Genomic DNA, 13892 nt, shown 5'->3' on the forward strand with positions numbered 1-13892 from the left:
CAAGAGCTTTTGGATTTACTGAAGTCCTATTAACCAAATAACAGCTTTACACTGCATGGTTTCTCTTCTATGAATCAAATTTTGTGCATTAGATGGGTGTGTGGAAAATAAGGCTATGAGCTATGCCAAATACTGGATCACTGTATGCTCCAAACAATCAGTTCTAATGTTTTAGTCCTTAATAAATAGCACTGTTACACATGGAGTGCCTTGCTTTAAAAATAGTTCTCTTCCATTACTTTAAAGAACAGGTACATTTATGATAGCACAGCACTTTATGTCCAGTCATACTGCAAAACAGCTTACAGACAGGAAATGAAGAATTACAGCCATCAGGAACCATGTGTGAAATTAAAGAAATACAGACCGGACAAGGTTCTGAGAATAACATTTCCTACTTTTGCAAAACATCTCTGGTTTACAGTAAAACATGTCATACAAAGCTTCAGTCTTCTATTTCATTAGGAGGACAGATGTTTTCCTACAAGAGGTTCATTCCAATGAGTTTTATCTGCTCATGTTAGGAAACCACATTTAGCAGAATCCTAAAATCTGCCCACCTTGGACTGTGCTGATTTATTCTCACCCAAGACACACTTTAAGATGCTCAAATATTGCTATAGCACTTAAGGATCTGACACCCAGTTTTGAATACTGAGGAGTTGTTCTACTTAGTGCCAAAATACATTTTTTTAACGGAAAAGGGCTTAAGTACTAGACCATGACAATGTGGCATTTGCATATTTAGTGAAGGTAGTTACTTACATATACAACTGAGAGGGGTCCACTGTATCGGCTAGTCTTTACTCCAAGCAGATACTTTAACTGTGAAGTGAAGACATGCACTGCAGCAGCAGTAGTAAACCCTCGCACCAGAGGCTCTGTTAAATAGATGGCAACAAACCCAAATCGAAGGAAACCTAAACACAACTAATGAAGAAGAGAAACAGGAACCGTGTGACTCTCATTGTAATCTGAATCTCAGCACTACACAGCAGCCAGATCTACTTATCCCCAAGCTAAATCAGGCAGCCCTGAACCTGGCCCTTCCAAAGCCACAATTCAGTAAGCAACCATCGATGTACCAAATCTTCCATTCAACTGGCAAGTACAACACAAGACACACATAAACAGGTGCTTGTATGCATTTATGGACATAGTAGAGAATATCATGTAGAGTTCTTTTCTGACAAGGTAGGAAAAAATGAAAGGGGAGGTCCTGTTTTTGCCAGTCAAGACAAAATGCCCAGACACAGACTTGCTTCCCACACTTCTCCCTGCAAGTTACTTCTGCCACGTGGCTGCCATGGAGCAGCCTGCATTCTTCACAGCACACTGCTGAAGCATGAGTCTGTTGACTAAGATCCGCTGCCCCTTGCAGCTGCAAGCCTGGCAGCAGCTCTTAAAACAAACTGTGTTCACATACCTGGATAATTCCTGAAAGAAAGGCGAGGGTCACAGCTACTTGCACCCGCTTGTCATCCCTAAGGCTGTAGTAATCTGAGGCATCTGTAGCATTAGTTGTGTTATAGCCTACAGAGATCACCTCATCAGGCACTTGTCTCACAGCAACCCCGCCAACCATCATACTAATCACAGCAAAAGTGCCTGAAATAAGGGGGAAATGAAATAATTAATTAATACATAATTAATACATAATTAATAAGTTAAAATCCTGCTCCTGTAAGGAACAGTTCTAGGCTTCCTTACTACTGCACAGATCCACAGAATTATTTGATAATAGATTCTTCTATCTAAATAGTATATTTTTTTAGATCCAGAAGCTATTTAGATATTGAACACAGACTGCTATGGTAAGTAAACATCATCCATTTTTCCATCTCAGTTTCTATTATGCAAATTAGAGACTCATGGCCAGATGGATGGCTGACAACAGAGACTAAATCATAGTTCAGGAGTTCATAGCACACGTTTCTAGACAAAACCACCCCCCTCTGGCCCACAGCTCTTTATTCTTTCCTAAGTAGGATAAGTAAATTAACAATAAAAAAACTTGCTCGTGCCCAACACATTTTTGTATTGCTTATTCACATAAACGTGAGTTCACAGAAAACCACTACACTTTCTATTTATATAACTTAATTATTAGAGCTTTGTCAGGCACAAACACACAAAGAATTTCAGTTATCCATGCAGTTGTACCTATTGATATGTGCTTGGAGGTCCCAAAAAAAGTATACAGAAAGACAGGATAAAATGAAGAATATAGGCCAAATACTGGGGGAACAGCTGCCAGCAAAGCATAAGCTAACCCTAGAAAACAAACACAAATACATATGTTAGGCAGAAAAAAACAATTTCAAGCAAAAGGACTCAAGTCTACTAAAGCTGAACTCATCTAATGTGAGTGTTAGAGATTTATCACAGGTAAAGAGAAGTCTTGCAGAGAATATTCTTAAATAAATATATATAATAGTGTAAGACAGTGCCCAGAAACTTGAGTGATTTAATTCAGGAAACCACAAGTCTGTAACTACAGGCATTGCAGATGCGCATGGATATGTTTGTTTGTGTGCACGTGTCTTTGTGGTTGGAAGTATTTCAAAATAGTTAACAAACATATTTTGTGTCTTTTGTTCTCAAAAACTTAGTGAACACTCCACCACCGCAAATCCAGAACACATTTGATTTTTCTCCTCCTTTTTAATCAGACACGATTTTCATGGCATCTTATATCTGACCAAACACTTTCTTCCTCCCTTCCTCACCTCTTCCCAGAATGAGTGGGATTACATTATACTTCAAATATCTGTAAAACATGTTCCTGAGTGTATAAGAAACAAGGACGTGTTGTTTACAATCCATTAAGACAAGGAGCTTACAGTCTGTGTTCCTTCCAGTAAATGAAATTGCTTTTTTCTTAAGACATGCAGTCCCATGTGCAGCCTAAGAGCAATCCACACTATTCCCATTTGTTGGTGGAGCTGGCAAGCATGAGGATAAAGCTGTGGGAGAACAGCACTGAGGGAAGCCAGTGAGGGACATCTCCCACAGAGCACTCCATGGTGCTTACACTCACTCCATACAGGTGCTTACCATGGGACTGTGTTTAGTAGCAAACAGTGTGCATTACATGATACAGAGAGTGACTATCCTGAGCAGTTCAGCAAATCCAGTAGTTTTGCATGACTTGCACTAAAGAGAATGCTGTATCCTGGCTTTATTTGTTCTCCAGTTCACCTAGACAAGTGCAGAGTCACAACACACAAAGAAGCCATGTGTTGCTACCACAGTCTGGTGGACTGCTCCAGTCTGAGTCTGAAAAGCTCAAAAGTCCACCACACTTAAAGGAGTCGGTGCTTTGCCCATAAGGGAGAGTTAGTGATACCCTACAACACCTCTCTCTATTAATTTATTTTTAAATCCAGAGACAAAGCATGAGGTTATCCTAATAGAACAGGCCAGGAAGGAATCTTCTGTGTCATCCAAGTAGTCATGTACAATGCAGGGACTTGTTGATGCCAAAATGTCCAAGACCTAACCTATCCAAGAATTCATATTCCTAACAGAACTGGACTGATTAAACTTCTATTTTCTTGCACCAGTGAGCTTTTAATTAAGTACTTCTGAAACTCACCTCACATGCACTCTCTGTCCCAGGGGATATCTCACGCCAAGAGCATCAACAGAACATCCTGTACCATAACATCCGGGCCTTTAATATTGCAATGAACTTACCAGTGAAAGTGATTAGAACTAAAAAACAGTGGTGTCAAAGCGTCAGAGTAGGAAGGTGGGTCTATGAATACCCTTTTATTCTCTTTCCTTTTCACTCGTACTGGCATTTTTTAAAATACTGTCAGTGCCAAGGAAATAAAGAGATATTGACATGAGAGGAGTTCACTGCTCAAACCTGGCAAGACTCCCAGGCTTCTTTGACCTCATTCTTGCCATAATGACATCCTTTCCAGAAAAACAGGAGTTCAACTTATGCCTTTTCAGAAAGGGAAAGATCAAGAGCAGTTCAAGGGTATGACTGCAATCGCTGAAGAATAATGTTTAGTTAAAAGCAAAGTTTCAACATTAAGTTTAAAGTTCACTGCTGACCACTTACATTTTAGTGCCCTTATCTAGTCCATCACATAAACTGTGCTTCAGTATACACATGGAGATGTTTGTGCCTAAAGCATGACATATTTCTCTTACAGTTTACCACTGCACTGATCTGTTTAAGATAGAATCATGGAACAGAACCATAAAATGGCCTGGATTGAAAGGACCATAATTATCATCTAATTTCAACCCCCCTGCTATGCGATGTTTATGCTCGTGTAAGGAAGAATTCTTAATTATAAAGAAAAAAAAATAATGCATAAATCTGGTAAGCTGTAGAAATAAAAAGGTCAATTGCACTAAGTTAGGATATTTCATTACCTTAATGGGTCATCCCATAATAATCAAGATTTCTGAGATCTAGACTCATTCTTCAGACCTGCCTCAGCCTAAAGAGGAATGAGTGAGGCAGAAATAGGAAATAAGCCAAAGCTTAATTAAACTTAAGTAAACTTATGTATGCTTCATTACCCTTAACATGAGGATCCCTCTCAACTGGGCTCTGTAAAAAAAAACAAGGACTCTACTCTGAGAACTACTGGGACAGTAGCTGTTGTCATGAAGCCGCCATTCCCAGTAACAGCACTTCATAATGACACTGCAGTAAAATGATGCCAGTTTTCAACACTGCAGCACTTCTGAAATTGCTGATAACGTCAGGCTTAACAAAAGGCTTCACTAGCCCAGTCACCAAGAACTGAAAAGAACAAAGGATATAGTTTCTCTCTTATTCTTCTAGAGTCTGCTCCAGCTTCAAAGCCTGGCTCTACTAGGTGTCAAACTTCCAACTAACTTAATAGAAAGTCCAAAGATTTTCATTCTTTTTATATAGGTTACTCTTGACTGCTTTTCTCCATGCCAACTGTTGCCCGCTACTACATCAGCACTGAGATGTCCGCTTAGTAGTTGCCAACATGTGGGCCACAAAGATGACTGGGGGCCTGGAGCATCTCCCTCGTGAGGAAAGAGTGAGAGATCTGGGGCTGTTCAGCCTGAAGATGAGAAGACTAAGGGTTTCAGATTGATATTATCAATGCTCATAAGTATCTAATATGTGGGAGTCAGGTGTATGGGGCCAGGCTCTTTTTGGTAGTGCCCAACAACAGCAACGAACACAAACTGGAAGATAAGAAATTTCATACAAACATGAGGAAAAGCTTCTTTACTTTGAGGGTGACAGAGCACTGGAATAAGCTGCCCAGAGAGGTTATGGAGTCTCCTCCTCTGGAGATACCCCATACCCACCTGGATGCTTTCCTGTGTGACCTACGCCAGCAAACCTGCTTTAGCAAAGTGTTGGACTAGATGATCTCTGGAGGTCCCTTCCACCCTTATGACTCTCTGACTCTGCTATAGCTTAAGCTGGTGGCTTCTGTCCTTAAGACAGAAGTCTCTGATTTCTTGCACATTCTTCTCTGAATAATTTTAGATGCAGTATTGAGGGAATCTTCCTTACACGACGGTCTGCCAAATGCTGTGCTGACCTCCAGACATGCATCTGAAAGGCCCATGCTATTCATAGGCACCCATTCAGGAAGCCAATCATTACTATAAAAGCAAACACAGAAAAAGAAGAGGATGAATAAATCCAGAGAGATACTCACCTTGAGGAAGCTGCATAACTCCAGTGCTTATACCTGAGATAATATCTCCTAATAAGTATTCCTTCACTGGGTAACGGGGAAGCCATTTTAAAATTGGTAAGAAACTGTAAAGATGAGACTTGGCTTTCTTAGAGGAGCAACTGAAAAGACAGAGCAGAAGGAAAAAGTTAAGACACTAGCAGCTCACAAAAAATCTCTATTTTCTATGCAGCATAACAGTCCCACTAAACACAGACTCAGACTTCTGATTACAGTCTTTTCTGTACAAAGCTTAAGCACAAACTATCATGACTTCGGTTACTTCAGTCCTTTTTCACATGTTGGCATTACAAGCTTCTGAGGCTGGAATTCTGAGGGAAGTGAAATGGTGCAGTCACACAACACTTCTGTCTGAGATCAATTGTCTAATAACAATCCCTGAGGATAACTTGCTTTCAGATAATGTTTCTCCCTCATAGATCTCAAGATACTTTGTAATGCTTTTTCCTATTCTTACTTACTGTCTGGATGTTTTATACTTTTTATTATATCTTCTGACATCATTACGCTTTTTTTCCCCTAGATTATTTTACTAGTGCTTTTTACTATCACTGTTACCAATACCAATTTTAAGGCTACTTGAGAATATAGTCCTCCTTTACCATGAAAGGAAAGGCACTGAAGTTAGCAATACTGATCTTTATGTCTTTTAGCAGTTATTAACCTTTAGAAACCCTGACTCGTGAGAAATTAATAGAGCCAAGGAATACCTCTCTCTATCCAGCATTGCTATGCAACATAAGTTGATTCCAGTGTGGTAGGATATTTTACCCTTGAGTAAAAATACAAGACTGGAAGTATACAAACACTTCTCTGTGTAGAGGAACTGTGAGGGATCTGCAGAAATTTGTTAATAATCCCAAACCGTCACAGGTCTAAATGGCATAGTGAAGAAGTTTATTGTTAAAGTGAGGGAAAAACTAGTCATGCACACTTCCTGCAATTCCCTCTGCTCTGTAGATTATGAACTACATAATTTTTACTTGGGACATTCTTTGGGAGTTGATGACATGACAGAGTGGAATTAGGTGCCGATACTATTGGAATAGTCCTTCAGTTAACCAAAGAGAATCCCTAAGCATCAAATCACAACATTACAAATATTTAACAAACAAGTAGTCAGGCAGAACAACATTCTGGCAAGGAACAGAGTCAACTCTGCAGACGGAGCATTGATAAATGTAAAGCTAACAAAATCAAATACCATAAGAAGCTTTTCTTCATTATCCTCTGGCACTAAGAAGCTAGAGATGCACAGTTAAAGGCATTTTACACGTAACCATCTGATACTTAGTTTGCAAGGCAGTTAGTTAACAGCTACAAAGTACCTCTATTAAATCCTCATTTGGCTAATCATTTAACTTCTACACAGCAGTCATTTACTTCAGTTCTTCCATGAAATTCTCATGTGAAATGCAATTTGACTGCAAGCATTTCCACATAAAAAGGGCAGACATTTTTCTGGGTCCCACAGATATATGCATTCCTATCTTGCATATTTTTCCTTTTCACTTTAATAAAGGTAATTCAACTAGTTCATCCTACAGTTTGTAATACAGTTACACATTTACATATAAAAACACGTACACAACCTCATCACAGCCTTGCTGAATAATCATACCAGAACTACTGCTTCTATCTTGTAGGTTTTTTGAAAGAACTACCACATATGTGTATGAAAAGAGAATTAGAATGGTTCTAACTAATAAAACAAACATAAGACATAATATCCTACCGACAAGAGTGTTCGATTTTCTGCCTCAAACTCTGAGGTGTTCTTTCTCGTTTGTGCAGCTGTCCTTGCAAGATCTCTTGGTTATATATTGGTCTCTCCACATGATACTTTTGGTTTTGCACAAGACACTCTCCACTTTCTTGAGCATCTTCCATAGCTGATCTCACTGAACAGGAGCCAAGAACAGCTCTACAGTCTCCACAGCAAAACCTGACAGTAGAGAAAAAAGGTTTGATCAGTGGATGTCGCTGTTTGAACCTCTCACTTGGAATTTCCTTTCTAAGAGTGCACTTTGATGAGCCAGGTAACAGAATTATGATTAAAGTTCAGAAGCACTAATTAGATGGTCAGTAACAGTAAATAAATAAATTACACTCGATATCTTTACTACTGGGAAACCATTATTTTTATGCTTCTCCAATGTAAAGAAAGCTTCTGTATTAATTGCTCTGTAAATAATTGCAGAAATGAAAAAATGGAAAGGTATGTTCAGACTTATCTGCCCTCTTCCTCCTCAGCTTCTAAAGGAAATGTGAGTATCGAAGAGAAATTACTTTATTGCTGCTTGCTCACAAACTGTAACGCCCATCTCCAGAACACAGACTTCAAATCTAACAATGAGAAAGCCACTTCCTTTTCCAGATAACCAGTGCCTCCTGCACCAACCCGCCCTGCTTCCTCTTCCTTCTTTCAGAGGCTTCTTTTTCCAGACAGCAAGTATCTGAAGGACGTACAATTCACTGCTATCAAAGAACTGTTGTTCAAAGGCACAGTCTCCTCAGGTGGCAGAAAGAGTGGTGAGGTACTGGAAAAGGCTGCACAGGGAGGTGGTGGAGATGTTCAGGAAACGTGAAGAGGTGGAACTTTGGGACACAGTTTAGTGAGCATGGTGAAGATAGGCTGACAGTTGGATTGGTCTTATTGGTCTTTTCCAGCCTTAATGACTTTATGATTCTATGATACTGCTGTTCTCACCCCTACACCCACTAAAATGAGGTGCCACTGCCATAAACATCTGAACATGTTCAGGACATGCTCTGCCCATTACTTAGCCCTGTGGAAGCTACTTCTATAAACACAACTCTGAATCACAGTTACTCACAACCTGAACTCTGACTCATAATTCAGAGCTCTCCAGGACTCTCCTTCAGTCATTTTGTACCCCATGTTTATGGGAGCAAAATGACAGAACTGCTACATCATTAAGCAGGGATGCTGGCTACCACTACATTTGACAGCAGAAAGTGCACACAAATACAGTGAAGTGAAACCTAGGAAAAACTGAGCTCCAAACTGCCTTTAAAAATAATAGACAGATTTCAGTTAAATTATTGTAACCCAGAATTTGAGAAGAGATGACACTGATGCTTTTGATACACTGTGAACTAATAAGAAAAAAATACAAGTATTTTAAACTGAATCTTACCACGATTATTCTGATCTGGGTAGAGATGTTACTTACAGTTTGACCCCTTTAAATAATGGGAAAAAGCCCTGATTGTGAACAAGGTCTTTGAGCTCAAGTCCAACAAGGTGATTAAGCACGTTTGCCTTTAACCAAGGGTGGTAACCCAGAAGCACATAGTTTTGACTGTACATCAATACTTTCCTAGAAAAGGGTTACTGAACAGAAATTCAACAAGCTCCACCTGAACGCTCAAAGCGAGCCACTATTGGGCCAATGTTCTGATTCAGCAAATACAGTCTGCCCAGCACCAGTATTACTCCCAGAGCCTTTAGCACAAAGGTGCTAGAATTTTCCACTCAAAGCTCATGGTTCTCTACCTTCAGGAACACAGCAGCTCTTCAGCTCTCATTATTTTGTAAGAAGATTTTCCATATGCAGTTCCAGAACAATATTTTACTGAAATTGCAATGTTTATTTACACCACAATTAAGGTTTACTTCAGCTTTATTGCATGAAATAAGAAATCAAAAGCAGGTTTGCAGGAATGGTGGCACATCAAAGGTGCTATCAAAGCTTGTTGGCTTTTTACTCTTGAGACGCATTTTAAGCTTCTTTCCCATCCTTACATAGTTTGAAGTCACTGAGAAGCCTGAATGTCACTTTAGTTTCTCACATCATTGCTTAGAAAACTGTAACTCTCAGATCTGGGTCCAGTAAACAATAGAACAGCATTACTCCACCATCTTCATGATACCAGTTGTATTTCATTGCACACTGCAAGCAATTACTTTCTGTATTAAGATGTTAGCAGCCAAATATACACTTTTTTTTTGCACCAAAGTCTACCTGCCCACAAATACCACTTCCCATTGCGCATCTTGCTCTGTTCCAGACAGTGAGGCAGGCATGAGTTCTAAAATACCTGAAATGTTAACTGTCCTAATGTAACACAGCAGACCACAAGCAATTCAGAAGCTTTCCAGGGTGCAGTGATTACGGTTTCCTAATAAAGGTGATGAAGGAGCTGACAAGGGGATGAGCCCTGTTGGACCTGATGCTTACCAACAAGGAAGAACATGTCAGGAACATGAAGCTTAGGAGAAGCCTTGGCTGCGGTGTCCATGAAATAGGGGAGTTCAGAATCATCAAATCATAGAACCATTTGAGTTAGAAGGGATCTTTAAAGGTCATCTGGAAAAACTCCCCTGCAATGACCAGGGACACCTACAGCTAGATTAGTGCCCTGTTCAGCCTGACCTTGAATGTCTCTGGGGACAGGACATCAAAAATCCCTCTGGGTGACCTGTTCAAGTGCTTCACTAAAAGAATCCTGGGTGGAACAAGACATACAGCTGAATCACAGTCCCTGACCTCAGGAGAGCCATGGGATATGGTCACAGAGAGAAGAATCCTAGAGAGTTGACTGACTGTCAGTGATCACCTCCTCCAAATCCAAGGATTGTCCACTCCAAGGAACAGGAATTCAAGCAAGAGTGGTAGAAGGCCTGTGTAGATGACCAAGGAGCTCCTATGTAAGAAAGTATACAAGATGGATGCACCAGATAGTTGTGTTACTATTCAGAAGCACCTTGATGGAGAAATGGGCAGGCAGGAGACCCACTGAGTTCAACATAGGGAAGCACAAAGTCCTGCCTGTGGGAGAAATTACTTCATGCACCTGTAAATGCTGGGATTTAATCACCTGGAAAGAAGCTGTGCAGATAAAAGACAATATTACAACAGATAATATACATTGTCCACTGAGTAGCTGAGGAGTCAAAGAGAGCAGCATTTTGTGATTACTTCTGTGTCCCTCCAAAGTGTCTGCTGACCACCAGCATTGTGATTTGCCAATAGAGATATATAGGACATACAAATTCAGACTCGGTCTTCACTCTCAGCATGCTCAAGGAAGAGGAAAAATAGCAAGAGTCATTCTCATGAGGACACAGCATAAAACAGTGATTTCTGACAACTCCCAGACCCTCAGCTAAAGGAAGAGAAAGGCGATCTTCCAGCATTTGTGAGTCTTACTTAATAGTGGAGTACTGTTCTTGGACAACCTTTGAACTTCATAGCAAGGATAAAATTAACATGCTGCTAAGAAACACTGCCATTAATCTTATCAGACAGATAAAAGTTAAGCTAAAGTAGCTAGAAGCTGTATGCAAAAGACTTAAGAGTTAGCAGTTCTTTATCTGACTGATAAAGACCCATTCTTATGTCTTTACTGCTACTATCAAATTGAAGGTGTCAGAGAAAAAGAAAGGGAAGCAAATATCACTTTATAACACCATCTCTAGTAATCAAGAACTTTCTCCTCACAATTGTAGGTGATAAAGCACAGTTGTAAAGCCACCTATACTGATCTTGCAGATGACAGTAATTTTTGATCCAGTTTATATACATGAGAATACAGTCATCAAATTTATAAGGGCCTAAATTTGGTTATTGTGGACATTCAAGCACATACAGTGGATACTTGAATATACCTTATATTCAAAATACAATGTATGAAGGAAAAAAAAAAAAGATGGAGACACAAAGAACAACTATAACTCAAAGGGTTCAATGACAGATTGAGATGAGAGAAATGCCTGTTTTAAAGGAGCAGAAAGCCTTCCTCCTGGTGGCTAAGCACAGAATGCTTTACAAGTTGGAAAAGCATGGGTGGAAGTTTCTAATACAGCATTATGCTAGAGAAGTGCATGTGCGCTGAACTCCAAGTTGGATCATGAACTGCAAGTTTATCAAGTACCTTCAAGACTGCAAATAAAGGGGGTGGCTGTTAGCCAAAGGGCTTGTGGAATTCATTGTTCAGAAAATACACTCCACCAAAGGTACACTGAAAAGCAGAGCTATTGCAAGGTCTGTTGCTGACATCCCAAGAGCCAATTTTCAGAACCATGACTTTTCTCATTTCTTTCTTTTCTCTCTGACCTCATTCCTCAGGGCCCTTATGCCCTTTTACTTATCATCTTAAGTAATTATAAAGTGATACCAAGCCGGAATTGAATTATTTTTTGAACAAGCACAAAGCAGATGTAAAATGACTGGGTGGGGTTATATGGAATGAGTTTTCTTAGTTTCCTTGGACTGCACTTATCATCCTTGTTTCTCCTTTGTTACTCCCACTAAGTACACTACTGAACAGACGTTTTAGAACTGCAGCCTTCAGGTAAAGCTTCACAAATTCAGAAATTACTTGTGAACCCAACAGAACTTTTGCCGCATAGGTAGGAAGATAAGAAATGCAGAGGCTTTCATGTGAATCTTTAAAAAAATCTAATAATCGGGACCAATCCTGGCACAGCTTTCAGACAAAGTTCCCACTCTTTTCCAAATGAAAGGTTGAGATGCCTGCATAGACAGTGTTGCTTATGTAACAAAAGCTCCTTCAGACACCCACTCCAGTTGCACCACAGAAGCTATCAGCCCATCTGCACAAGCCCAGAGCAGCACAGGGAGCAGCAATGGGACCAGGGGAGCCCCACCCCACTCTGTGGGCAAGAGCACTGGAGCCTGGCACAGGATGACTATCAGGAGCTGGGGAATCCTGATCCACCATGTGTATATACAGATAACTGTCCCAGCAACTGGATAAGGCCTCAGGAGCTTACATGACCAGTGGGGGGACACAGGGATACACCAACTAGTGGCAGGAGCCTCAGTGTCTAAGTGCAGTTGCTAGAGGAAATACAAACATATATGGACACATCTATTAATTTATACCTATTATCAATGTGAACCTCCATCCTTCCATACTCAGAGAAGGAGAACGAGATGACTGTTGTTGTCTATCTAATCTATGTGGCTGGCCACGCATACAAGTATATTGTGTATGCTCTGTGAGTCTGCTGGGAATGCATCTCTAGCCTTGGTACTCACAGGACCTGCAAAGGCAGAGCAGCAGCCTCACCTGCCTGAGACTGCTGTGTTCAGCATGATTTTCCTCTAACAAACTGATGTTTTACTCACTGAAAAGGATGTAATCCTAAAATGTGAGCTGCTGAGATCCTTGTCTCAGAAAGTAGTAACTAGCCAGATAATGAAAAAAAGACTAAATCTAACTTAGTACTTTTGAGTCTAAAGATTGATTTCATGGTTTATTTATTAGTATCTAATGTTATCTCTTATCAAATAGCAATCTTATGTTTGTTTTCAACAAGATAATATTTCAGAAGCCTGTGATTGAGGTATTTAATCAGTTTCACATAAGGCAGACAGCTGTGGCACTTTGAGCAGCAAACACTGTTCTCCCCCACCAGATATAGATAAGGGGTGGCTTGTTTCCATCGCAGACACTGTGTTCATATTTACATGGGTTCTTGAGGACATTGTTCTCATTTCTGTGTTTTGTGGCTTTAGTGACATTGAGTATGAATCTGAAATATCCAGCTCTTCATAACGTTCCCTTTGAACTCCAAAATCAGTAGCTACAGACAGTAAAATCAGAGTTAATCATAATGGTATCATGGCCAATGACTGCTTTGTTGATCTTGAGCCAACTGATAAGGATGCACAGCCCTCTGTGGACCTCAGGTTGGGTAACCATTAGCTAGGTTCACTTCTGTGGGGGAAATCCACTGCCAAAAACTGTTTTGGAGCAGGATTCACTGTGGCCATCCAGGTGCTGATCAGAAGAGAAAACATGGATCAAGATCAAGCATACATACAAAGCTAACCCAGAATCATCTCTACAGTGCGTGTAACATTGGAGCACCAATGGTTCATGACCTGGAACTCTTCATCCATCTTCTAGCCAAGTGGAACAAGCGCGCAACAAACAAGTGCCTGATCATGTAGCAATGTACAGTTACATGCTGCACTTTCTTCAGTGGAGAAAGCACCTAACAAGTCCTCCAATCATAGATTGCTTCATCAACCCTGCTTCCCAACTGGCTGCATCAAGTTACAAATCAAAAAGCAGAAGGTTGCTGTTTATAATCACAATAATTTCAGTGATCATATTTATAGTGCAAATGCCTGAAGCCACTGGGGAAGCTGAAGGACAGCAAATCACACCGTGTTT

At 40.2% G+C, this 13892-nt stretch overlaps 1 protein-coding gene across 1 annotated transcript in view; it reads right to left on the reverse strand.

Moving 5' to 3' along the window:
* Positions 1-13892, reverse strand: part of SLC26A5 (solute carrier family 26 member 5) — a 32984-nt gene that overhangs the window by 13712 nt on the left and 5380 nt on the right. The window contains exons 2-6 of the mRNA XM_072326653.1: positions 7453-7662; positions 5679-5818; positions 2164-2274; positions 1427-1608; positions 766-930 (exon numbers count right to left, since the gene is read on the reverse strand). Of these exons, the coding sequence (XP_072182754.1) occupies positions 766-930; positions 1427-1608; positions 2164-2274; positions 5679-5818; positions 7453-7607 (753 nt within the window). The 5' untranslated portion in view covers positions 7608-7662. The remainder of the gene's footprint in view (positions 1-765; positions 931-1426; positions 1609-2163; positions 2275-5678; positions 5819-7452; positions 7663-13892) is intronic.

Source organism: Excalfactoria chinensis, chromosome 1 (assembly GCF_039878825.1).
Source record: "Excalfactoria chinensis isolate bCotChi1 chromosome 1, bCotChi1.hap2, whole genome shotgun sequence".
NCBI classification, from domain to species: domain Eukaryota; kingdom Metazoa; phylum Chordata; class Aves; order Galliformes; family Phasianidae; genus Excalfactoria; species Excalfactoria chinensis.